Source organism: Lagopus muta, chromosome 14 (assembly GCF_023343835.1).
Source record: "Lagopus muta isolate bLagMut1 chromosome 14, bLagMut1 primary, whole genome shotgun sequence".
Lineage (NCBI taxonomy): Eukaryota > Metazoa > Chordata > Aves > Galliformes > Phasianidae > Lagopus > Lagopus muta.
In genome coordinates, this window is record NC_064446.1 from 13,047,578 (window position 1) to 13,071,545 (window position 23,968).

Here is a 23,968-nt window from a genome sequence, read left to right on the forward strand (position 1 = left end):
GTTTGCACTGGCCCATCCGTGTTTATATAAATACGTGTCACTCAGCTACTGCTGGCCTTGATGGTTAATAAAACAAGTGGGTCTGATAATGCGTGAAAATCCCAGCGGGTAAACAAACAGAAAGAGGAAACACTGGAGACTTGTACAATTCCCCTGCTGCACACCGAGTGCCAAAAATGCCTGAGCAAACACGAAGGGCTTTGGGGCTCCTTTGCTCAGTTGGGAGTTGGAGCTTTCAGCTCTGCATGGGGCCAAATACCGCTCTGTGCCTGGTGCAGAGGGCGTATGGCTGCAGCAGCAAGGGCCACGCTGTGCCTTGCAGTCAGGATCCTGCTGTGGTGACACCTATGATTTGGCTGTGCTCAGAAGCATCTGCCCAAGCCCTGCTCTGAGGATCCCCAAGCTGAGGAGCTGCCTGTCCCCATCTGCCTATTCCAAATGGCATAAGAGGTGACTCCAAGTATCCCCTAGTAGCACAAACAGTGCTGACAAAAAGCCATTTTTGCCCCCAGCTGTCTCTTGAGATGTCTTCTTTTTTCCCATCTCTTTTTTGCACATTTTTCAGTGACTTTCGGCTTTGCTGGCAAACATTCAGGTGTGGACTGCGCTGTGCTCTGAAAGGGGCTCTGATTTCACGAAAGGAAACTTCCAGCATGGCATAAAAGCCTGGTTTGTTAGTAGTAAACAAGAGCAGTCAGAGCAAGCTGTGGTAGGGTGCCTGTGTGTGTGTGTGTGTGTGCATACACCTCCCATGCTGGGCATTCTTGGCTATATATAAATACACACTTGCATGCTCGAGCTGGAGGTTTCTTCTCTATCCCTGACCCCTTCCTGCTTTTCTCTTGTTTTCTCTCCAATCTGCTCTCCTTCCCTCCTTCTCCTTCCTGCTCCATTCGTCACACAGGTCCCAGCCAGCAGCTGTGCTGAGCTAGGGGAGCTCATCATGTCCGTGTACATTCTTAATAGCTCTGAACTCCTTTAATAACAAGGGGAAATAGAGAATAAATGGGTTATTTCCCTCAGGACCCTATATGGCTCCTTGTCCTGGCATCAACAGCAGTAGGACGAAGTCACAGGAGGGAGTGATATCTGACAGTCTGGCATGCCCAGGATGTGACCTGGGGAATGGGACTGGCCTCTGCTTGCAGGGTGATTAGGGAAGCTGCTTGCCTTCTCCTTGCACCTGTTTCCCTCTGTGGAAGAGGGCTGTTCCTCCATGCCCCAGCCTGAGAGCTGAGGCTATTTGGGACATGTGCAGGGCCATGCGTGTACGTGGGAGGGGAGCAGTGGGCTGTAAAACCCCCTAATTGCCCCAAAGCTAATTCTCCTTTTTGCCCATTTCCAGAGGCCAGCATCCCTTGGAGTGGTCGTGGCCCGGGGGCAAGGTGGACCCAAGTGGGAAGGAGAAGGAGATGGAATTCACAGCCTCAGCAGCACCCAGTGGGGGCCGGGCAATCCGTGAAGAGGACTGCGAGGGGACAGGCATGAAGCCCTACTGCAAAGTGCTGGTGCTGACAGAGAGCCAGGCCAATGACACAGGTTACTACCGCTGCTATTACAAGTACATTGATGCCAAAATCGAGGGCACCACAGCGGTCAGCTCCTATGTCTTTGTGAGAGGTAAGAGCCGTACGGCGAGGTGAGGGAGGGCTTGGGGCTGGACTACATGCACCAGCACAAAATCAGACAGATTAAAGATCCCGACATGCCCCCCACACCCCCTTCCTGTCCCCCAGGGCTGCAGGCTTGGGGAAAGGACCAAGGGCTGCTCCTCATGCAGGAAGCAATATCCGTCCATTTCTGGGGGATGGCAGCAGCACCTGGGATTCAATTATGTCCCGGCCTGGGGGCATCGCTCCAGCAGGGCTGGAATGTAGGAATTTAAGGAGCGAGAGCCAGTCTCAAAGATGCTCTGACACTAAAAAAAGCACAGGATTTAGCTTCTGGGCAGCTGGGGAGACTCTCAGAGATGCTAGAGGCAGAACGGGGCAAGGAACGATAATGGTCCGTAAAGCAGAGAGGAGCAGCAGCACAGACCCACTGTGCACAGCCTCCTCGGAGCCTCAGCCCCACATGCGGTCTGCACAGGGGCTGCCATGCGGGCAGCATTATGAGGTGTGTTTTGGAGGGAAAGGGCTGTCTGCCAAGCTTGGAGCCACAACCTCAGTGCAGCAAAGGGCTGCAGGGGCCCATTCTCTGCTTTCCCTGTTCCCCAGGGTCCCCCTGTGCTGTCCCCCCACCGCCTGCAGCAGGATCCAGCAAGATAAACGAGCGCTGTCCCCTGGAAGCAGTTGGCCAAGCTATTTCTCTTTCCGCCCCCATTTCTTAGAGTTGGTGCAGTTGTCACGAGCCAGGCAGGTCATGACATACAAGATGCATTTTTGAGAAGTCCCAGGGCAAAGCCAAATTTACCTCTGCAACTGTGCAGAGAAAAATGTAGAGGCAAATCAGAAAAAGCTGGGCAGCTGCTGGACAGGAATTGGGGTCTGTCTGGGCAATTGCCTCCTCTTCACGTGGGCGCTGCTGCCCATCCTAGAGAAGAACAGAGCTTCTCTGGATCTCAGGAATGTTGGGAGGAGGCGTCTGTGAGTTGGACAGGGATATTCAGTTGCTCCTGAGCCCTGTATCAGGAAGAAGGCAGAGAGCTGCTTAAGCATGCAGCTGAAAGTACAGCCTTACAGGCTTACATGCAAGGTGTGCTTCTGCAAGAGCCTGGTTTGTCTATGGATGTGGATTTCCCTTTGTAAAATTTTGGATTTCAAACCTCCTGGAACAGTCAGGTGAGGATGTGAGATCCAGCAAATGCCACTTTGTCCCCTTGTTCACCTCTTCTCACCTTTGGCCTCATCTACAGCTCGGTAATGGTTCTGTTTAGCAGAGAGCAGCAGTGTGCATGTGTGATGGAGCTTAGGGGCTATAAATCCCGTGCTGTCAGGGTGCATGGGACTCACAGCGCCTGCGTACAGCTTGTGTGCAACAAATCCAGCCAACATCTCATAGCATTGCTTTGCACATGGCTACGTAAGATGTGTTCATACTCATTCCAATCAGGCTGTGCGCTCTTATGGCTACCAAACAGCCAGGAAAACTCAAGATCCTCCTGGACAGACTTTCCAGGCAAGAGAAGGGACACGTCAAGGAAAACCCAGGAACACAGTAACTGTGGTCGCTGCAGGACATCCAGATAAAACCCTGCCTGTTCCTGCTGAACTGGGCTGCAATGTGAAACTGTCCCCGGAGAGTTTGGAAGGGCTGATGTAAGTGTCAGGGATGTTTGGAGACAGCATGGTCAGACCACAGATTTATCCACCAGCCTCGTTTGTCATTTTAAGAGCTTGGTGAAATTGCCAGAAACAAAATATCTGTACTTTGGCTGAGAAAATGGGTTCTTCTGTATTTTTTACCTGCAGCTCAGTTCTCAAGTGAACTCTTCACACGTGTCTCATTTCTCACGTGTCTGGTTTGGCGTGTATTTTGTTACCTCTACAGATAGTGCTGTAAACATACAGAATGCCTCATCAGAGTGAAATAGGACACGTACAGCCCCCATCTCATCAGGCTTAGCATATATTAATGAAGGAGATACTAAATTATTCCCATCTGACCCATTAAGACAGCCTTATAGAAAGTATGTGATGGGATCGAGAGGGGAGTTAATGCATGAATCACGAGCTCGTTGGCAGCTGGGGCTGCCCAGTAAATCAGTGCATTCTTGGCTGCCCTCTGAGCTTGGAAGGGACCTCATAGTCTTTCACCTCTGCCAGTTGTGTGTCTCCTCCCTCTCATGTGCCCAGGGCTTGGGAAAGGAATGAGGAACATGTTTGCACTTTGAAACAAACCTCTGATTTAAGAAGCCCTGTGCCAGGACTCCAGGAAATAAGAATCCTCTAGGCATCCATCTTTTCATGAAGAACTCACCATTACATTTCCTATGCATGGCTTCTTTCCCCCAGGCTGTAGAAGGAAAGACTTCACCTTTTGCTCTCTATAACTACCTGAAGGGAGGTTGTAGTGAGCTGGGGGTCGGCCTCTTCTCTGGTGTAACTGGTGATAGGACTAGAGGGAATGGCTTCAAGCTGCACCAGGGGAGATTTAGGCTGGACGTTAGGAAATACTACTTCTCTGGTCAGGCACTGGAATGGGCTGCCCAGAGAAGCGGTGGAGTCACTGAGCCTGGAGGTGTTCAAGGAAGGTTTGGATGTTGTGTTGAGGGATATGGTTTAGTGAGAGCTATTGGTGATAGGTGGATGGTTGGACTGGATGATCCTGTAGGTCTTTTCCAACCTTGGTGTTTCTGTGATTCTACTCACTCTAGAGTAGGTCTTTGCAGTGTGACTATGACTGAAGCAACAGCTTTCTAATTAAAAGTTTAAATGTCCTTATGTGCTTAACAGTGTGAACACGGAGTTGGAATGGGTTGAGGCCAATGTGATTGGAGCAGCAGGATCCCAATGGGGATCCTCAAATGGGGATCATTACTACTTGCATCTTGGGCAATCATTTTAGTTGATTGGTTTTAGGGATTGTCTAGCAGGGGAAAAAATCCCCTCCAACCCAAGCCAGTCTGTGATTCTATGATCAGTTTGGTGCCTGGCACAGTGGCTCAGAGCCATGGTAGATCTCTGCGTGCTGCCACTGAATCCCTTCCACAATGGACCCCAATTGGGTTTGTCAGGTTTGACACAGGCAATGTGCTGAGCAGGACAGGACAGCCTGTCCTGCCAGCACTTCATTGTGGTGCTGGCTACACGTGGAGGAGCACAGCGTACCACCCCTGGCCTCACTAAGTCATTTCAGGGTGGTTTTGCTCTTCCTGTCAATATTTGTGCTTGCAGCAGTTGGGAGGCAGTGGAGTGGCAGTCCTGGAAATCTCAGCTCATCTGTTTATCTGCCGGCTGGGCCGGCTGCAGGATGACATCTGCATACCATTGCAGTGCAGCTCACTTCCTTGCCCTGGAAGGTCGCTCTGCCTGCTGCTGCTCCTGCACTGGCACCAGCTGGGCAGGCGTGAAGCCCAGCAGGGGACCCAATGGTTTGGCAAAGGGTTCAAACCCAGGCCTTGAAGGGGCCAGGAAAGGGGAGGTTGTTTCCAGCACTGCCCAAATGTTGCAGGAGCTGGCCGACCTGGGACGCACCCTTTGCATTCAGGGTGTGTTTGCTGCTGTGGACATCATAGATGGGGCTGATCAGCCCAGCACCACTCCCTCTGGCAAGCTCACAGTGTGTTAAAGAAAGCCAGAAAGCCTTCTATTCTTGTGGTTCCTTCCACTTCTCCCCTTGCTCCTGTTTAGTTGTCCTTCTCTTTGAATCCCTTCCTTAGATTTCGAACAGCCATTTATCAACAAGCCAGAGACGCTCCTCATCAGCAAGAAGGAGAACACTTGGGTGCCGTGCCTTGTGTCCATCCCAGACCTCAACGTCACGCTCATCTCGGTGAGAGTTGTGCCAGTGGGATGCTGCAGACCAACACGCGTTGCATTTGTTGTGCATTTGTAATTGCCTGAGTGGGAGAAGTACAGGCACTGCCAGGAATGGAAAATGCATGAGATACATTTTCCATGGAAAGTATAAGCCACTGGCTTCCTTGTTTTATTTGCTGGTTGAGGCTGTGTTGTCCAGTTCCCTTGGGCAGACCCCGCAGGTTTCCTGCCAGCTTTGCACCTCTTCCCTGGCTCTCTGAAACAAAACAAGACTTTGATTTGGTCCCATAGCATCCCCTGCTTGCTCTGATCTCTGTGAGCTGAAAACCCCCTAGGTAGTAAGCAACCCCACGGGGAAGGAGGCTGCAGCTCTGGGGCTGAGGACTAAATACAACTCAAAACAACCTATTATCAGCTTGCTTATGCCTTTTTTTTTTTTTTTTTTACAATGCAAATACATCCTTCCAGGATGAGTGTTACTATTGTACAAAGCCCTCCAGGGACACTCCGGGGGCCAGGGGCCATTCCCTTGCCCGGGAAGGACACTACCCAAGGTCAGACCCCATCCCAGTGAGGCTGATGTTTGGGACATCGGCATCAGTTTCCTTAGCTATCACTATCATTTTCCATTCCTGGAAGTCTCTGGCCTGCTCTGCGGATGGGGAGGCTTGCAGTGCAGGATACAGCCGCTTGGGGTATAGCAGGGGCTGCGATTCCTAGATGACAAACCCTTGGGGGAGAGAGCAGGAGGCCAGCATAGCATAATGCTGCATCGTTTCTTCCTGCAAAACAGAGGTGTTAGCCAGCATGAAGGGTGGGAATGCTGTTATCCCCTCATTTCACTTGGGAAAATGTTGTTTTTTCCAGCAAAATTCCCTCATCCACCCCGACAGGAAAGCCATTTTCTGGGACAACAAGAAGGGGATGCAAGTACCCACTCAGCTGATCAGAGATTCCTTGTTTGTCCAGTGTGAGACTGTCATCGACAAGAAGGTCTTCAAATCTAATTTCTTCATCATCCACATAGCAGGTGAAAGTCTGGGGGAGTAGGAAGTTATGGCCCTGTCCTCTAGCTGTGTGCCATGCTGAGGTATCCTTAGCAGCAGCAGTTTGTACCCAAATCTCCTGTAACCGCACAGTCGGAGGTGCAGATTCCAGGCTTTTCGGCTTTTCTGCTTTTCTGAAACCCACACCCCAGCTTCAAATAATTAATAGATCAGAAATGTCTTTTTCTTGCCTCTCTGCATCAGGGATTGAACTGTACGACATCCAGCTGTACCCCAAGAAAGCCATGGAGCTGCTAGTGGGAGAGAAGCTGGTCTTGAACTGCACAGTGTGGGCCGAGTTCAACTCTGGTGTCCGTTTCCAGTGGACGTACCCTGGCAAACAGGTACTGCTGCCCTCTGAGTCATCCCATCCTGCCCGTTCACTGTTCTTCTTGGCAGCAAGCAACACAGGGCTCTGATTCAGGACCTTAACCACGCTGTGCTCTGGCGATCTCAGAGAGCTTTTCCACTTTTCTCTCCTGCAGCAGGAAGCAGGCAGAGAGGAGACTCTTCTACTAGTAGAAAGCATCTCCCTTTCTTAAGCATTATTTCTCTGAGGAACTTCTGGGCAAACATTGGCTTCATTTCTACCAGTACAAATACAGACCAAACATCCTTGGTTTGAAAGGAGCTGTTCCAGCCTCGCAGCTTGAGTTACCAAGAGGCTGCAAAGTGATCCCTTCCCTCTGTTTTTTCCCTCTGTGGTAGAGTCTGGCTCTTGCAAACAATGAAACACTGGAGTTCCCTGAAGACATTATGGTGTTTGCATACCTAGGGCTCCTACCTAGTGACTGGACCGGTGATCAAAGCAAACCAGTGCTAAACTCTTAGCCCAGCTTTAGTTGATCATCACACAAGGCTCCTTGCCTTCACAGTCAATCGTGGAGATGCCTTTCTGGAAGGAGGCAGCAAGAAATGCAGATATGAGGAGCCCATCTACACAACCCCATTCATCTGATGCCTTTCATGCCCTGTTCTGTGCCACCAGATGCAGCGAGCGGTGATAGAATCTGAGCGCCGGTCCCTGCAGACGCACACAGAGCTCTCCAGCATCCTGACCCTGCACAACGTCAGCCAGCAGGACCTGGGCAGGTACACGTGCACTGCCACCAACGGCGCCCAGATGCTAGAGGAGAGCACCGATGTCATCGTGCATGGTAAGACACCTTCTGCTCCCTCGTGGAACCGCAGGCTGACTCCTTGCGCTCCCCTGCACACTCACCTCTTCGTTTGCAGAAAAGCCCTTCATCAACGTGGAGTGGCGGAAGGGGCCGGTGATAGAAGCCACTGCTGGAGACGAAGCTGTGAAATTGCCGGTGAAAGTTGTGGCTTACCCCCCACCAGATTTCCAGTGGTAACGCACCTTTCTTGGCCCACGCCACCCTCTCTCCTCCTCCCTCCCCGGGCCAAGGAGGAAAACCAGGCCAGCCTCCTTGCTAGGTCCCTCTGTGGCCAAGATTGTCCCAGATGTCACGTTCTCCCATCCATGGAAGGGCTGCCCATGTTCCTGGGGTGCTCCTCCATGGCTCAGCAGCAGGGAAAGGAAGGAGGGGAAGTCTGGTTAGGGTCAGGTTGTACGGTGCATCGTGCTGCACTCCCACCAGAGCTAGCTAGGAGCTTTGCACACAAACCCTGCTCAGGGCAAAGCCGTGATGCACCCAACCTCACATCCTCACAGCAGTGTGCAGGCCTGTAACTCAGGTCTGGGGAAAGCCCAGGGGTCCCTGAAGAGAGGACCGTGCTTTGGTGAGACACTTCCTCCCTGTGGCTGCATTTTCTCTCTGCCTCCCTGCAGGTACAAGGACGGGAAGCTAATTCCCAAGCAATCTCAATCTTCAATGCAGATCAAGGATGTGGCAGAGCATCATGCTGGGACGTACACGCTGGTTCTGAGGAACAGGCTGGTGGGGCTGGAGAAGCACATCAGCCTCCAGTTAATTGTCAATGGTAAGGGAGGGGCTGGGGCCAGGGGGAGAGCACTGAGCCCACAGCCCCGGCCTTTGGGCTGCTCTGAGACCAAGTGCCTGGTGCTTTCCTAAAATAGTTGCTACCTACATCACATCCTTCAGCCTAACGCTGAGAGATGCTCTGGTTACAGCAGGGCTAGTTGCTTGTGGTGTGGGCAATGTGCCATGGAAGTGGAACTCAGGACACTGAAGTTTTGTTCCTGCCTCCACGGCTCTGAGCAGAACACACCCTTGCTCAGGGGGCTGTTTCCCAACTGCTGTTGAGGATGCTGCTGAGAGTGATCCTAACTGGTGGAGACTCATGAGCAGAGTGGCTGCAGCACACATGAAGCCTGGGGCTGGAGCAGTTCTCTGGGTGCCCTATGGCTTTCCCCTGGCAGAAACTGGTCATTGTCATGGAGAAGTCAGGTGCCAGCGCAAGAAGCAGTAGAAGGACACTGCTGCTTGGGGATTTGTCTCCAGCAGACTCTGTGACCTTGTGCTGGGGGCTGCAGCATCCAGACAGCCATATCCAGCAGAGGAAGGAGAAATTGTCATCACTTGAATCTGCCTAAGTATAACCCGCCCTGCCCTGTGGGCCTGAGCTCCCTAGGAGCTGCCCTGGGATCTGCAGCACTGTAGTGCCCAGTCTCTATAGACAGCCTGGGGAGGGCTGTGCCTGGCCTAGGGACACAGCAGCTAAGCCCAGAGCCACTCACAGTGTCATTCTGATGCTTGCAGTTCCTCCACGCATCCATGAGAAGGAAACCTCTTCCCCAAGCATCTACTCCCGGAGGAGCCCCCAGGCCCTCACCTGCACAGTCTATGGAATCCCAGCACCAGAGGTGATCCAGTGGCAGTGGAGGCCGTGGATGCCCTGTCGGATGTTCTCTCGACGCAGTCTGTAAGTGCCATCCCTCCCAGTGCCCATGTCCTGCCAGGGTGCCAGTGTGACACTGAGGTCTCCTTATGACCATGGCTGTGTCCCAGATTCCATCTCAGTTTTGGGTGCCCCTTGGTGAGACCCCGAGGCAGCAGCTGGGGCTCACCCTGCTCGCTCCTGCCCAGAGATCCCTGTGCTTTTTTTTTTCCAAAAGCATCTTCTGGTGGGTGATGATGGAAACAAAAATGCTGGGAGGGAAGGGAGCAGAGCTACTGCATGTGGGGAGGAGCTGCTGAATGCAGGGAAAGCTCCAGCTGCCTGCCAGCTGCTGGGGCAGTTTGCCAGTGTTTGTGAAGGCAGGATGGATGGGCAGGAAGGGTGCGTGCCCGCTGCCTGTGCCTTGGGAAGTAGGGCAGCAGCAGGCAGGGCTGCAGTGGCATTTTTTAGCTGTGATCTTGCAGGAAGAGGGAAAAGGGATGCTGGGGAGTCAGAGACAGAGTAGTCAGGGTGGAGGACATCAGGGTGCCTGGAGGAAGTCAGGTCCTGCAGCCCTGTATAGGCTGTTGCCAAGCCTGGGACACCAAAGTGCTCTCCATCGCATGTGAGTGCACCATGGCCCTGTCAGGAAGCAGAGAGGCCCATGAATTATGGTCACTGTCTCCCAAGGCCACTATGTTTCTGCCTAGCAGAGCTCCAGAGGATGCAGGAGGCTTCTTTCTGGCTTCCTGTTGTTTACACAGCTCACCAGTGTGCTCGTCCTGCCAAGCGCTCTGCCGGCACTGCCAGCACGTGTCCTTACCCCTGAGCTAGGTGTTCAGCTTCCCCCTGCCTCTGCCACCCTGGATTTTGGGCTCTCCCTTCTCCTTGCTTCACCTGCATTTCAGCAGCATCCTGCAAGCTGCAACATCTCAGGTCTTTGGCAGATTTGGGCTCTTCTCCCCAGTTGCCATCATCAGCCCCAAAGAGGTGCCACCATGTTCTTTGGGGATACCACACACAAACAGTTTTCACTCCTTCTTTTTTCCATCTTTAATAGTAAATGAAAACATAGGCCTGGGGGCAAAGACACTGCTGGGGGCACCAGTATCTGCTTCCTGCTTCGGTTTTATGGATATATATGGATCATGTTTGCTTCATTAGTGATTGCAGACCACCTTTCTAAAGCACATTAGTGCTACATAACCCAGAATCCCAAGAATTTTTGCAGTCAGAGGCTAGGAGCATCAGTTCTCAGACACAAAGCCAGTTTTGTTGCCTTCTTCCCAACTGACCCTCTCTCCATCTCTCTCCTCTTGCTGGCTTAGCAATAGCAGGCACCGGGCAGCAAGGCGCCATCAGCGAGATCGCATGCCTGAGTGCAAGGATTGGAAAGATGTGTCACAGCAGGACGCAGTGAACCCCATCGAGAGCATTGACACCTGGGTGGAGTTCGTGGAGGGACGGAACAAGGTGAGGCCATAGCCCCAAACCTGTCTCGGAGCAGGGAGCGGGAAACAGGGATCCCATTTGGGGTCGGGCAGCAAAACCGGCCTGGGAGTGATTGTGCAGAAAAGCCGGTACAAATTGCAGTGCAATGAACATCCCTCTCTTGTTGCTGCATGACCTGCAGGCAGCTGAGCGGTGCTCATTGCCCGTTTCTTTCTGGTAGCTGCAAGGTCTGTGCCCTGCGCTGCACTGCGGTTCCTGTTCCTGCTGGTGCTGGGCACTGGCTGTTTGCAGAGGGATGCAGAACAAACAAATGGGCCCCCCGTTTCCGAAAGTCACTTCCTGTTTTCCTACACACCTCCAAAGGCACTTCCCGTTCCCCAGCACAGCCAGAAGTTCGTCACACTGCCAAGGGGGTGGCAGGGGCAGATGCTGCTCCTCCCCGAGCAGCCAAAAGGAAAGGCAGGGATCTGCTTTCTCTCCCTTTCCTCCTTTTTGACTGTCTTCTCTCATCATCTCCCTCTGGTTTTTATTCTATCCATGAAGGGCAGATTGAGCCACCGTGTGTACAGTGCAGGATGATGTCAAACAGAAATCCCAGCACAAATGTAACAGCACAGATTGGAGAGAAAATCCCCAAAGCAGGAAGGCAGCACACAGAAGCACCACCAGTAGGGTCAATTCAGCTGTATTGAATATCCACAAGAAACAGGAAAGGCAGCATTCAAAACTGCTGGTAATTAGGTCACTTCAGCTGTAATGAATATGCACTGAATGAATGAATGTTCCTTCTGATTAACACGAGCTAATATATTGCCACTTAGAATTGAAATGCATCCCGAAGTGTATGGGATGAATAGTAAAGACAAAGTCGTTTCCCTGTAGGGGTTCGATTTTTTTTTGCATTTTTAAACACTGCCTCATTAGAGGGATCTTTGCATGTAATTACCTTGCCATTTAACTGGAAGGGAGAAGAAACCCAGGGTTCAAGCTGCAGATCTCCTCTAAGGGGAGTGCTTGGAACACCCTTGGCAGCTCATGTGTGTGCAGTGTGAGCCGGGAGGAGGGCAGCCTTGCTCCCCAGCTGCCTTTCCTGCTTCTTTTGCAGGCAGCATCTCTTGCAGCCGTGCTCCCAGGGCAGCAACCAGGCTGCGTGCCCAGTCTTAGACAAGTCTTGCTGGAAGGAGAGATGAGAAAGCTTTTAGGATCATGTCTATGTACACTTGGAATTTAAAGGGAGAAGATAATAGAATGAAGTAGTGAAAGCTGGGATGCTTTCATGAGTCTGATTTCCACTAATGGGTATAAGGAATGCTAGCAGGTCATCCGAGCCCATGGAGCAGTCGTCTCACTGCACAGGGCTGTTTGCCAAAGAGCAGCACCAAGCCTACTTTTCTCTCTCACCCTTCCTAACTTCTTCTGCCGCTCTCTTCTCCCACCAGACAGTCAGCAAGCTGGCCATCCAGGAGGCCAACGTCTCAGCCATGTACAAATGTATTGCCTCTAACAAAGTGGGTCGAGATGAGCGGTTGATCTACTTCTACGTGACAAGTGAGTACTGGGGACATCCCCTCTTCCAGTGTCACCTGGGCTCTTTGCCTGAAATAGCCCCTAGATCTGTCAGATGCCATCATTCATGCATCGCACCTTAAACAGTGACCAGGAAGCCATCAGGAAAGCAGGGCTGGCTAGATTTCTGCTCAGTGGCAAAAGCTTGAAGTTCTGGTGGCAAATAGTGCAGACAGACCTGGAGATAAGCTGGTGTGCCTGTGAAAGTTCCTGCTGGCTCAGCCAGCATACTGGGCTGGGGACGTGCCTGGTCCAAGAGCATCCTCTAGTGGCATTGCCAGCCCCACTCCCAGGCAGGGTCCTTCTGGCCCCAACCCTTGGCACGGCCCCTGATGGATTTTGGTGGTGGGAGAAAGCTGGGTTTGTAGAAGCTCAGCAGAGTGAGCTGAGAACAGCCACATTCAGACCTCCTAGGCTTGTTTCACTTGTGACCTGTCTTAATTTGACCCTGGGGCTTCAGCACAGCCCTTAGCACCTTGCTCACCTGCAGCTGTCGGTTGCTCGCAGCTTGCATGTTACAGGCTCCAGGGTGGTTTTCATTTACCCTGGCCTAGGACAGTGAGATCTCAGAGAGCTGAGCCCAAGGAGGCAATTTAATTGTATCTAGCAGCTGAGCCAAGAAAACTCACTCACATGTTCATTTCCTTCTCAAAAGCCATTCCAGACGGATTTGAGATTGAATCCCAGCCCTCAGAAGAGCCCATAGAGGGGCAGGATCTACAGCTGAGCTGCAATGCGGACAACTACACCTATGAGAATCTGCAGTGGTATCGACTGAACCTCTCCAAGCTCCACGATGAGGAGGGCAACCCCCTGGTGCTGGACTGCAAGAACGTCCACCACTATGCAACCAAGATGCAGGGCGAGCTGCGCTTTCAGCCCGACTCCAACGATGCCACCTTGCTGCTCACCATCCCCAACATCTCCCTGGGCGAGGAGGGAGACTACGTGTGTGAGGTGCAGAACAGGAAGACCCGGGAGAAACACTGCCATAAGAAATACATCTCTGTGCAGGGTGAGAGTCAGCAGGGCAGGTGGGAGTGACTTGCTGCTGGTACTCTTGCTGCAATCAGCTTCCCAGTCCTTCCCTAGGGGAAGCCATGCAAGCTAAACACAAGGTGGCAAAGGCACCTGGGTCCCAAGACACCCTCCAACAAGGGTTAGAGACCCAGAGTCCCCCACGAATGCAGATATTCTTTTGATCAATCCATTTTGTGCTGCTCCTCCAGCCCTGGAGATCCCCCGCCTCAAGCAGAACCTGACAGACATTTGGGTGAACGTCAGCGATTCCATAGAGATGCGCTGTAAGGTGGATGGCAACCACGTTCCTGACATCAGCTGGTACAAAGATGAGAAACTGGTGGAAGAAGTGTCAGGTACAATGGGCCGGGGATGGAACAAAGGCAAGGCATCATGTCTGGTGAACAGAGAGCTGAATGCTGCTGGGTGCTGGGAGTTGCTGTGCCTGGGCAAAGGTGCCCGTTCTCTGAATTGCCTGAATTCTGGTTTTAATCGTGTTCTGCCCTGGTTTGGTGTGCTCTCACTGGACAAGTCTGTGCCCTGGGGTCTGGACCAACATTGTGTGCACATGTTCATTCAGGTGGACAGCAAGGAGAGCTGCATCCTTTTTCTTCTTGCACTCAGCTCAGTGCTGGGCATCTCTGCTAATGCAGGGACTGACCCAGATCCCATGGAAGGAATATGGGAAGGATCTGAGCACAAGGCAGAGGGAAAGGAGCAGGTCCTGGAGGTGAAGCAGAGCTTGATACACCAGCTGGACTGCCCAGGCACTGTTCCCAGTCCAACCTTGTCTATAGGGCTTTGTTCCTTTCATACACTGCCTGAGGAAGGCCCTTGCAGGGCAGTTCTGGAGCCATAAGCCACAGAGTAGAGCTGGTGCAATTTAACTCTGTCATCTAAAATGAAGTGGCCAAAAAATAGGAGCCTTATTTTTTGCCTGAATTAGTTCAATCCCCTTTCCTTATGAGTGACCACCTTAACCTTCCTTGCCTTACAGGAATCGATCTGGCAGACTTCAACCAGAGGCTGAGCATTCAGAGAGTGAGGGAGGAGGATGCTGGGCTCTACCTGTGCAGCGTCTGCAACGCTAAGGGCTGTGTGAACTCCTCAGCTAGCGTCTCTGTAGAAGGTACCAGCAGGCACAGCACACACAAGGGATGAAAGCATCTGAGTAGGAGTGTGTCTGAAGTCCCGTGCCTCTTCTTTGTGATGTCAGGCTGCAGGGTGGCAGGAAAAGTCCCGAGAGCATCTGTAGTCCAGAGCACATTTTGTTTGGAGAATGTCAACCCACAGTTCCTTGGTCTCCCCACATCATGAAGCAGGTCCCAAGAAACAGCCAAGCCTTTTCTCAAACTGCAATTTCCCTCCCATCCCACAGGCACTGATGACAAGACCAACGTGGAGATTGTCATCTTGATTGGGACTGGGGTCATCGCTGTTTTCTTCTGGATCCTCCTTATCCTCATCTTCTGTAACATCAAACGGGTATGTGGTTGTCTCCGTTTTGGGGCAGAGGAGGGGGCTCAGAGGGGTTTGGGGCAGCCTCATTGCTGTGATGTGTGACAGCATCTGCTGAAAGCAGATCGCTGCAAGCTCTCTGACAGTCAACCAAGGATGGGGTATGTAAGGGCTGTAGTAAAGATGGGGACGTGGAACAGCCTTTGCCAGGGGAAAGCAGGTTGAGGCAGCAAATGAGGCACCTTCTCACCCTCTGTGTTGGGTGATTCCTGCAGCCTGCCCATGCAGACATCAAGACCGGCTACCTCTCCATCATCATGGACCCTGGCGAGGTGCCCTTGGAGGAGCAGTGCGAGTACCTGCCCTATGATTCCAGCAAGTGGGAATTCCCGCGAGACCGCCTGCGCCTCGGTGAGCTGAGCACCACCCCTGCCACCAAGAGCTGCACGAAGGGCTTCCCACCAGCCCTTGGAACTCACCCTCCAGATTTCTTAAATAATCAGAGCAAAACAGCCCAATTCGCAGGAGATACCCTGAGTTCAGGACCAGGATAGGATGTCCTCTTGCTGTGACACCCACCTGCCATCTCTTCCCTCTATCTGGGAGGGTTATAAGGGCTGAAGACTGCCTCTGAGGCACAGAGCAGTGACATTAGCCCTGTCCTGCTGCAAGGTGTCATATTTACCTTTTCAACTTGTTCTTTTTGAGGGCAACAAACAGCCCCTTACCACAGCAGGGCCTTTTCCTTCCTCCACTTTGTCCATGCCAGCTCTGTCTCAGTTCCTCCCTTCATCCTTTCTCTTATTCTCACTACCAAAGCAAGCAGCCACCTGGGTAGGGCACATATTGCACTCCTTCCTTTTCCTCTTTGACTCTTTCTTTCTTCTTCCCATGGTTTCCTGTAAGGTCTTTTGTCTTTTGACTGATTCTCCATGCTGCACCTGCATTCCTTCACAGTGCCTTTCCCTTTGCTCATAGGTAAAGTCCTGGGTCATGGTGCCTTTGGGAAGGTGGTGGAAGCTTCAGCGTTTGGGATCAATAAAAGTAACAGCTGCGAGACCGTAGCAGTCAAAATGCTGAAAGGTATGTAGACAGCCTAGTAGAATACACAGTTCATGTAAGGAAAGCCTACCTTGTAAGCAATTGCCCTTTTGCATGAAATATTTTCCAGAGCCTTAGCAAATGCCTTATCTCCTACCAACACTCCTGGGTGCTTCTGCCTGAGCCAGCACCAAGCAAGGGGAGAGGAGCTGGTGCCAGTCTTTTAATTTATGGCTTCTTGGCCTCAACACAGATGATCCTCATGGCCTTCTCTCTGGAATGCTTTAGCCTCACTCGGCTGCACTGGGAGGCAAGTGGTAGAGCAGGGACATAGGGAACTCAGCTTTCAAGGGAATTTAGCTGTCTGCTAAGGCAAAGGGTGAGATCTGTCTCAACAGATGAACAAGAATCCAGAGACCCTCTCTGGTAAACCACTAAAGGAAGTGTTGCTCCTAATTGCCTTCTTCCAAATGTTCATGTGTTTCACGTTTATGGACAAGGTTGAGCCGGGTAGGGAAGCATGCAGTTCTGATCAGTCCAGAGTGAGATTTTAAACATAGCTCTGCTTTTGAACAGGCATCCAGAACATTATCCTGTAATTCAGCCACCAAGAAAACATCAAGGCAGTTCATGGTCAGCAATGGCCTGTATATAGAAACTGAATCATGGTGTGGCTCAGTAGCACTTACACTGCAGCTGTACAGGTGATCTGCAGAGCAGTAGCAGAGGGAAGCCTGACCGTACAAGGTTGTTTTACAGCCTTTACCTGGCCCTTCAGCTGCAGCTCAGGAAGATGTGTTTCTCTTTGTCAGACTAAATTTATAAACTCCCAAGTAAAGTAAAATGTATATGGGGAGGTATGAAAAATGCTCGTAAAACCAGAGAATGCACCTTGAGGGTAAAACAGAGGAGCAAGAATTGGTGTGAATTAGGCACTCAGAGAGAAAGTGCAGTAGAGAACTGGCAGGAGCACAACCCCGTGCTTGCTATTGGAAAGGAATTATAAGAAGGCCTTCTGGGTTTGAGCTGAGGCAGTCCTGCCTTCAGTCACGATCAAAAGACTCAAATGTCTTTTTGTTTCTAATTTTCCTTCAAACGGTTTTACAGCTCGTTATTCCTGCTTGGAGGCTAAAAGGGCAGAGATTCAAACGTGTGCATCTGTACATAAGCCTCAAGTGATCTTTTTCCCTGCACAGCTATCAGAAGGAAAAATGTGTTGGATGCAGCTTGTGTTCTTGCTTTGGATCCCCGCTTCTGCATTACAGACAAGGCTCTGCCATTTAATTTGGAAATAAGCTGTAACAAAATGTACCGAAGCTTTGGGATTGCAATCTCTAGCAAGACTCATGTTATTACTGTGCTAAGACAGGGTGGCAAGGGGGAGAGAAAAGCTGTGAGGAGGCATCACCGTGATGTGGTTTGTTTGTTTCCAGAGGGAGCTACCGCAAGTGAACACAAAGCACTGATGTCAGAGCTGAAAATCCTCATTCACATCGGGAACCACCTCAACGTGGTGAATTTGCTGGGTGCCTGTACCAAACCCAATGGTAAATACCACAGGGCAACAGGCTGAGCCTGCTCCCAGATGTCACTGCTCATCCCCTGTGCCATTTCTTCTGGCCGTGTGTGACTGCTGGGACACGTGGGGATGTGTGTGCCTAGCCGTGGTGCCACAGCTCAGCAAGGCTGATATAATGCGAGTCAGGGCAAATTCTGACTATTCCAAATCCTTATCTCTTCCCCTGGCCCTGGGTTCCTTCTCATTAGGTCCACTCATGGTGATCGTTGAGTTCTGCAAGTATGGCAACCTCTCCAATTACCTGCGGACCAAGCGGGAAGGATTCAGTCCTTACAGGGTAAGTAAGCTCCTTTATCCCTAGGAGCTGCCCCATGGCTAGGGAGGGAAGACATGCATTCAGAAACATAATCCAGCAACGAGGCAAAGGCACCCTCTGTCTAGCAGTATGTCAGCTTTACGCAGTGATGCTGGTTCACGTGCAACATCAGGGAAGAAACTTCTTTCTGCAGAGGAGGATAGATGCTTGCAGGCCAGAATTACAGTCTAAGAGCTGGACAAGACTGTGCAGCTCATGGGCGCAGGGGCTGCAGTGTGTGTTGCCTGCTGAGGTTTTTGTTTTGATCTTCTTGCCAGGAGAAGTCACCCAGGCTGCGTATTCAAGTCCAGTCCATTGTGGAGGCAGTGAGAGCGGACAGGAGGAGTCGGTCTGGGACGAGTGACAGTGCTATCTTCAACCGCTTTCTGATGCACAAGAGCCAGACAGCACAGCCAATCCAGGAAGGTAATACCTCACCTGGCTTGCCAAGAATGCTTAAACTGGAGAATGGGCCAGAGCACAGCAGTGGGCAGCAGGGACCCATCCACTGAGCTGATCTCTCCACTTGTGTGGCAATTCTCTCAACAGGGCTTTTATATTCATCTGTTGTTTCTCATAACAGACTTTAAAAACCCTAAAGGAATGATTAAGTTACTTCAGATTTTTTTTTAGCTTAAAGAAAGATGAACTGAAGGGGTTCCTCCCTCAGTGGTTCCTCCCTAGGGCAGGAATAATGATCTGACCTTCAGAGTCCCTTCTAGCCCTACAAGACTATCTAGCTGTATCTCACCCAGGGGCTGTTTATATCCTGCAGTAGAGAGAGGCAAGGAGGACACAAGACAACTCAATGTCTAACCATGTTTTTGCACTCCTGAACAGTGGATGACTTGTGGCAAAGTCCCCTGACAATGGAAGATCTGATCTGCTACAGCTTCCAGGTAGCACGTGGCATGGAGTTTCTGGCATCTCGAAAGGTGAGCACACCCTTTCCCATCCTCTATTCTTCTTTTGTGTGTGCCTGACTGGAGATGGCCTGGTGTGGTCTGTTGTTGTAATCACAGAGCCACAGAGGATGTGTGTATGTATGTATACAGGCTCCCATGGATAACCAGTCCCTTCAACTGGCTGTTTCCAGTTTCACATACCAATTTGTGAACTCATTTTGTGATTTGTTACTACAAAGCCCCGCACACAGTTGGGTTACAGACATGCAGAGATGGAAACTTAGCTGTATTCTGTCATCTCCTTATTTGTCTCCTTTAAAAATCTTTGTTTTTAGTTCCTTCTCACCTCTCCAGTTTCCCCATTACAGCTCAGGTTAGCAAGGGAAGAATAGAGGAAGGGAATGCTTTATGATGGCAGTACCTGTCCCTCTGATTTTGCCTTTTCCTCTTCATGTGCCTTCAGTGCATCCACAGAGATCTAGCAGCTCGCAACATCCTGCTGTCAGAGAACAATGTGGTAAAGATCTGTGACTTTGGCTTGGCCCGAGACATCTACAAGGACCCTGACTATGTCAGGAAAGGCAGTGTGAGTAGCATCTTGGGGATGGACTAGCTGAGGAAAATAGGCAGGAGTGGAATCGTGCATGTGGCTGGGAGCAGGGACCATTGGCCTGGTGATGGAGGTGTGGTCCTCCACAACCACCAGATTTGTCTCCTTCTTTCTGCTGCTCAGCCCACCAGCACTCCTCTATCTTTGTACTTTTCCAGTGTCTTCATTCCTCCTTCTGGCCTCACCAAACCTCCGCTCCTCCATGGAGAGAGATTCAGGACTGTTGTCTCTGGTTCTTGAATGAACGGTTTTGCCTTGCTTCTCCCCCCTGCAGGCCCGTCTTCCACTGAAGTGGATGGCCCCAGAGAGCATCTTTGACAAAGTCTACACTACCCAGAGCGATGTCTGGTCCTTTGGGGTCCTCCTCTGGGAAATCTTCTCACTGGGTGAGCACTAATGAGAGGCTGCTGAGGCAGGCAGGGGCTTTTAGTGTCTCGTTGGATGAGTCTGTGCATGAGGCCCTTATCTCTGCAGCATGTCTGAGGAGTGATGGGAAAAACGTCAGTGTGGGCAAAAGAAATAAAGAGGCCTGATCTACCAGGGAACAGGGTGATGGGAGGCAGCTTTCTCCTTACTGAAGCAGAAGAACCTGTATTGGACAGAATTGATGTGGGCTGTGTATCAGAAGTGACCGCACATCCCACGCGTTCTAGGAGGAAGTCCTTGTCTCAGGACAAGGATTGTTTCTGATGGCACACTTCATGTTCCCACCCTTCTTCAAACCTCTTTTAGGAGCATCTCCATACCCTGGAGTCCAGATCAATGAGGAGTTCTGCCAGAGGCTCAAAGATGGTACCAGGATGAGAGCTCCAGAGTATGCCACTGCAGAAATGTGAGTCAGAAACCTCATGGATGTCAGGGCAGCACAGGCATATGCAAAGACTTTTCATCCATTGGGAAGAGACAAGCTCTGCTCTCCTGGTGGCTGCCTGGAGGGTATTCCAGATGGGTTCAAATGCAGGACAGAACTATCTAGGGGCACCAAATTTTTTGCATAACCACATTGAAATGGCTTTGCAAATGAGTAGTGTGCTTTCCCACTCTTAAGGGTAGCTGAAGTGTCTAAATTGGCTCGATCTGAGCTTACAGTTGTATTCCATGCACAGTGAACCTCCTTCTAGTAGGTCTGTGTGCAGGATACCAAGCTTTTCTTCACAGTGCAGATACACTCTGTGCCAGCAAAAACCACATGGGTTGAAGCTGCAGAGTGGATAGAAGGGGATTTCTGTGATCTAAAACCATCACCTCTTCTTGGCAGTTACCGCATAATGCTGAGCTGCTGGCATGGAGATCCCAAGGAGAGACCAACTTTCTCGGACCTGGTGGAGATACTGGGGAACCTTCTTCAGGAAAATGTCCAACAGGTGAAAACCTCTCTGTGTCTCTGCTCAGTTCTGGACAGCTAGCTCCCACACTGTGTCCTCCTCTGACTCTCTAGCTAATGCAAAGCCTCTGTGAAGGCCAAGGATTAACACGGTGTCTCCAGGTCTGGCATTCAGGGGTGCTGGAGATGACAATTCTGCAGTAGCATTCTCGATGCATCCTAATATAGTTCCAAACCTTGCAGTGCAAGTGTCCTCTCAGTCATCATTCTGGTATTTCCATCCTAATCTCCAGATGATTATTTGAAATGTTTCAGCTGACTCAAGGCTCTGGCACTCCTGCCCCCCACATGGCTGCATAATGAAAACCAGGATTTCACCAGGGCTTCTGAAACTCTATCTTCGGATCTAAATGTCAGGGTCATACAAACCAAATAACTGTTCCATTACAGAAATCAGATATACATAATTCTCAGAAACTCTTACTAATCACCACCATGCGGCAGCTCACCAGCACTTTTAGCTGTGATGAGTGTGCAGCACTGCTTTGAATTTTTTTTCTGGATGTTCCATTTCAGAAGCATTACTAAATGTACTGTCACATCCTATCCCTCTGATATTAACCTTTCAGCACTGTATCCCAGCAGAGGCAAAACTAAACCAGTTGTTTGTTCCCACAGAGTACAGTGCTCTGTCCATGTTGGCTGGAGAACTATAGGTACTGCCAGACTGAGTTGTTTTCCTGCTCACACACATCTCCATGCAACTGCAGCACTTGCAGCCCCATAACTCAGAGGGTACAGAAATCTCCAGACAAATATTTTGCCTTAGAGAAACAAGAGACAGAGTAGGAATGTTCTTGTCCAGCTCTGTCAGCTTCTGTTTGTAGAGCTCTTTGTTGCAGGAAAGGCCTCCCCTTCTTGTAAAGCCACTCACTGTTCTTCCTACCAGGAAGGGAAGGATTACATCCCACTGAATGACTCTCACAGCTCAGAAGATGATGGTTTCTCCCAGGTGCCTTCCTCTGCCCAGCAGAATTCAGATGAAGAGGACTTTGACATGAGGATACGTTGCCACAGCCTAGCAGCAAGGTGAATCCCCTCTGAAAAGGGCTGAAGGAACCCAGCAGCAGCCACTGGCCTGAGCTGTAAGGGAGCCTGAGGGATATGGGGAGAACCCAGTAGCAAGAAGTTGGAAAAATCCCAGTTGATCAGGTGTGATACAAGCACTTAGGCCATAGCACCTTGCTTATAAAAGCAAAATTACTTTCCTGTACCGGTGCACAGCAGCCCTTGATGTCTGAGCCTATGACATTCCTCCTCCTGCTTCCAGCTCCACTGGCAGACAATCACATCCCACCAAAGTCATCATGGCATCCCAGTTGGGTGCTTCCCCACTGCAGGAGTAAGGGACACGAGGCCTAAGCTGACACCACCCACAGCCACCTACATCCCTGCACACTACGATTGCAGGGACAGGAAGTTGAGTTCAGCTCCTGTTTGTTCAGGACATTGGCTCTGTTGGTTTTACTGAATACCATGTGCTTCTGTCAGTAGATATTACAACTGCGTCTCGTTCCCTGGTTGTTTGACGGGAGGAAATCAGATCAGGTGTTCATCCAGGATAAAGACATTTGAAGAGTTTCCCATGACACATACAATGTACAAGGCACACCCGGTGAGTGGCATCTGAGTGGGGTTGAGCAGAGGGCATAGAAATGTTCTGCTGTTTCCTGACATGTTTACTGTTAAGGTCATGGGAGGAAGATCACTTCTATCTAATGTCAGCCTGTCTGTACCATTCCTGTTCCGTCCAGTCCTACGTACATTCATTTCCCCACCTGGCACATAGTAGTTTTTCTACTGCACAGCTTGTCTGACTGTGAAATAGAGAGGTTTAGACCTGCAAGCCATATCTGTAAAGGATCTCAGAGAAGAGTCTGCTTTTCACCCTTCTCAAATCTGTAAACATAGCCTGGTTAAGCATACTGAAATCCAGCTATGACTAGATAAATCCAGAGTGCTTGTCCTGGAGCTCCTCTGTGCTGCCACACCACAGTATGCAGCAGGAGCCCTCCTGACCTCTGCGAACTGGTCTGGTTCTTATATCTCCTGTGGTGGCAGAACTTAAGTCACTACCAGTTGTCTCAGAGGAAAATCTCACCTCTCACAGATTTCATGGTAATACATCTTCCAGACAGCAAGCACTCTGTTTTTCCCAAAAGTAACACTGAGCTGCACACACAAACCCTACCTTTAGATGTGCTGTTTTTAAAAAGGCACCTAATAATATCACCAGTGTGCTCCATGCACATCCAGCTTCTTGCTGAAAGTAAAATGCCCATACTCCTGTTTTTCCTATCACAGGTAGACATGATCTCATCTCCTGAATGATTCCTCCTCCCTTCCCTGTCTGATTAGTCGACAGGGATGTTACTGATAACTCCTGTTGCTTCCTTGCAGGACAATCAGACAGACAGTGGGATGGTTCTGGCATCTGAGGAATTTGAGAGGATAGAAAACCGACACAGAAAAGAAGGTGGATTCAGGTATTCCTTAAGTCTAGCCACTCAGATCTCTCTGCTGCCAATCATAACAAGACAAGGAGAAAGCTCTTGTCTCCCTGTAGGATATGCCTCTTGGGGCTCTCAGCAGCAGCAGGGCTGTGGGCTCTAAGCCAGAGAAATCCCTGCACACACATTAATGAGAGGCCAAATGCATAAAGAACAGACCTGCAGCCTGCTTAGTTTTAAAAATATAAACTATGCCCATTCAACAGATAAACACATGTTACGTAAGGCCTGAAAATGTGTCCACCAAGATAACAAGGTGTAGTAGAATGATGGTATTAAAAGAGCTTTCATTGCTCATTGAAATTTTTTGGTGAAGTGTATCACAGTGGCACAGGGGCAAACTGGAGCCTCGTGGCTGCCACCTCTGCGGGGTTCTCCCCAGCCCTGCCAAGTTTCCTTCAGCCCTGATCCATGTACTACAGGGCCCTGATGTGGCATGGCAGAAATAGTCCAGGCCTTGGGACTTCCTGCATGCTGGTACTAACTCTCGGGGCTCAGGGTGTTTTGGGTGGTCATGTCCTTGACCAAACTTAGTTTCTGAGTGAGAACACAACCTGCTCATCTCTGCTTGGTGCTGGAGCAGGCTGGGACCTCGTACCTGTGACAGAATTGTGTGAGCCATGTCAATTCATGTGCAGGCAAAGCCAGTCCCAAGCCTCTTCCTCTCCTTCTCTCCCTTTCAACATCAGGTCATGCTGGTCATTTTCCTTGCTGTTACCTATAGCCCTGTGGCCTCTCTGTCGTATCAGACTGTCTCCTGCCTCTTGTCCTTGTCCTCTTTTCCTTGAGGCACTTCCCTGTTGTCTCCTATACCATGGGTTACCTAATGTCCCATCCTCTAGGAAACAATGCCCTTAAGCCTTTCCTCGGATATGTC

General features: G+C 50.7%; 1 protein-coding gene across 2 annotated transcripts in view; it reads left to right on the forward strand.

Annotated features, from left to right (window-relative positions):
• The window catches only part of FLT4 (fms related receptor tyrosine kinase 4), a 46,529-nt gene that overhangs the window by 18,688 nt on the left and 3,873 nt on the right, over window positions 1–23,968 (forward strand). For both annotated transcript variants that reach the window (XM_048960690.1, XM_048960691.1), the window contains exons 3-29: window positions 1,346–1,620; window positions 5,321–5,433; window positions 6,288–6,450; window positions 6,671–6,810; window positions 7,455–7,623; window positions 7,703–7,820; window positions 8,262–8,413; window positions 9,154–9,316; window positions 10,600–10,744; window positions 12,163–12,271; window positions 12,945–13,304; window positions 13,519–13,665; window positions 14,307–14,438; window positions 14,688–14,794; window positions 15,043–15,178; window positions 15,746–15,850; window positions 17,242–17,355; window positions 17,576–17,664; window positions 17,961–18,108; window positions 18,523–18,617; window positions 19,051–19,173; window positions 19,472–19,583; window positions 19,930–20,029; window positions 20,456–20,561; window positions 21,471–21,610; window positions 22,076–22,196; window positions 22,982–23,067. In XM_048960690.1, the coding sequence (XP_048816647.1) occupies window positions 1,346–1,620; window positions 5,321–5,433; window positions 6,288–6,450; window positions 6,671–6,810; window positions 7,455–7,623; window positions 7,703–7,820; window positions 8,262–8,413; window positions 9,154–9,316; window positions 10,600–10,744; window positions 12,163–12,271; window positions 12,945–13,304; window positions 13,519–13,665; window positions 14,307–14,438; window positions 14,688–14,794; window positions 15,043–15,178; window positions 15,746–15,850; window positions 17,242–17,355; window positions 17,576–17,664; window positions 17,961–18,108; window positions 18,523–18,617; window positions 19,051–19,173; window positions 19,472–19,583; window positions 19,930–20,029; window positions 20,456–20,561; window positions 21,471–21,610; window positions 22,076–22,196; window positions 22,982–23,067 (3,768 nt within the window). The remainder of the gene's footprint in view (window positions 1–1,345; window positions 1,621–5,320; window positions 5,434–6,287; window positions 6,451–6,670; window positions 6,811–7,454; window positions 7,624–7,702; window positions 7,821–8,261; window positions 8,414–9,153; window positions 9,317–10,599; window positions 10,745–12,162; window positions 12,272–12,944; window positions 13,305–13,518; window positions 13,666–14,306; window positions 14,439–14,687; window positions 14,795–15,042; window positions 15,179–15,745; window positions 15,851–17,241; window positions 17,356–17,575; window positions 17,665–17,960; window positions 18,109–18,522; window positions 18,618–19,050; window positions 19,174–19,471; window positions 19,584–19,929; window positions 20,030–20,455; window positions 20,562–21,470; window positions 21,611–22,075; window positions 22,197–22,981; window positions 23,068–23,968) is intronic.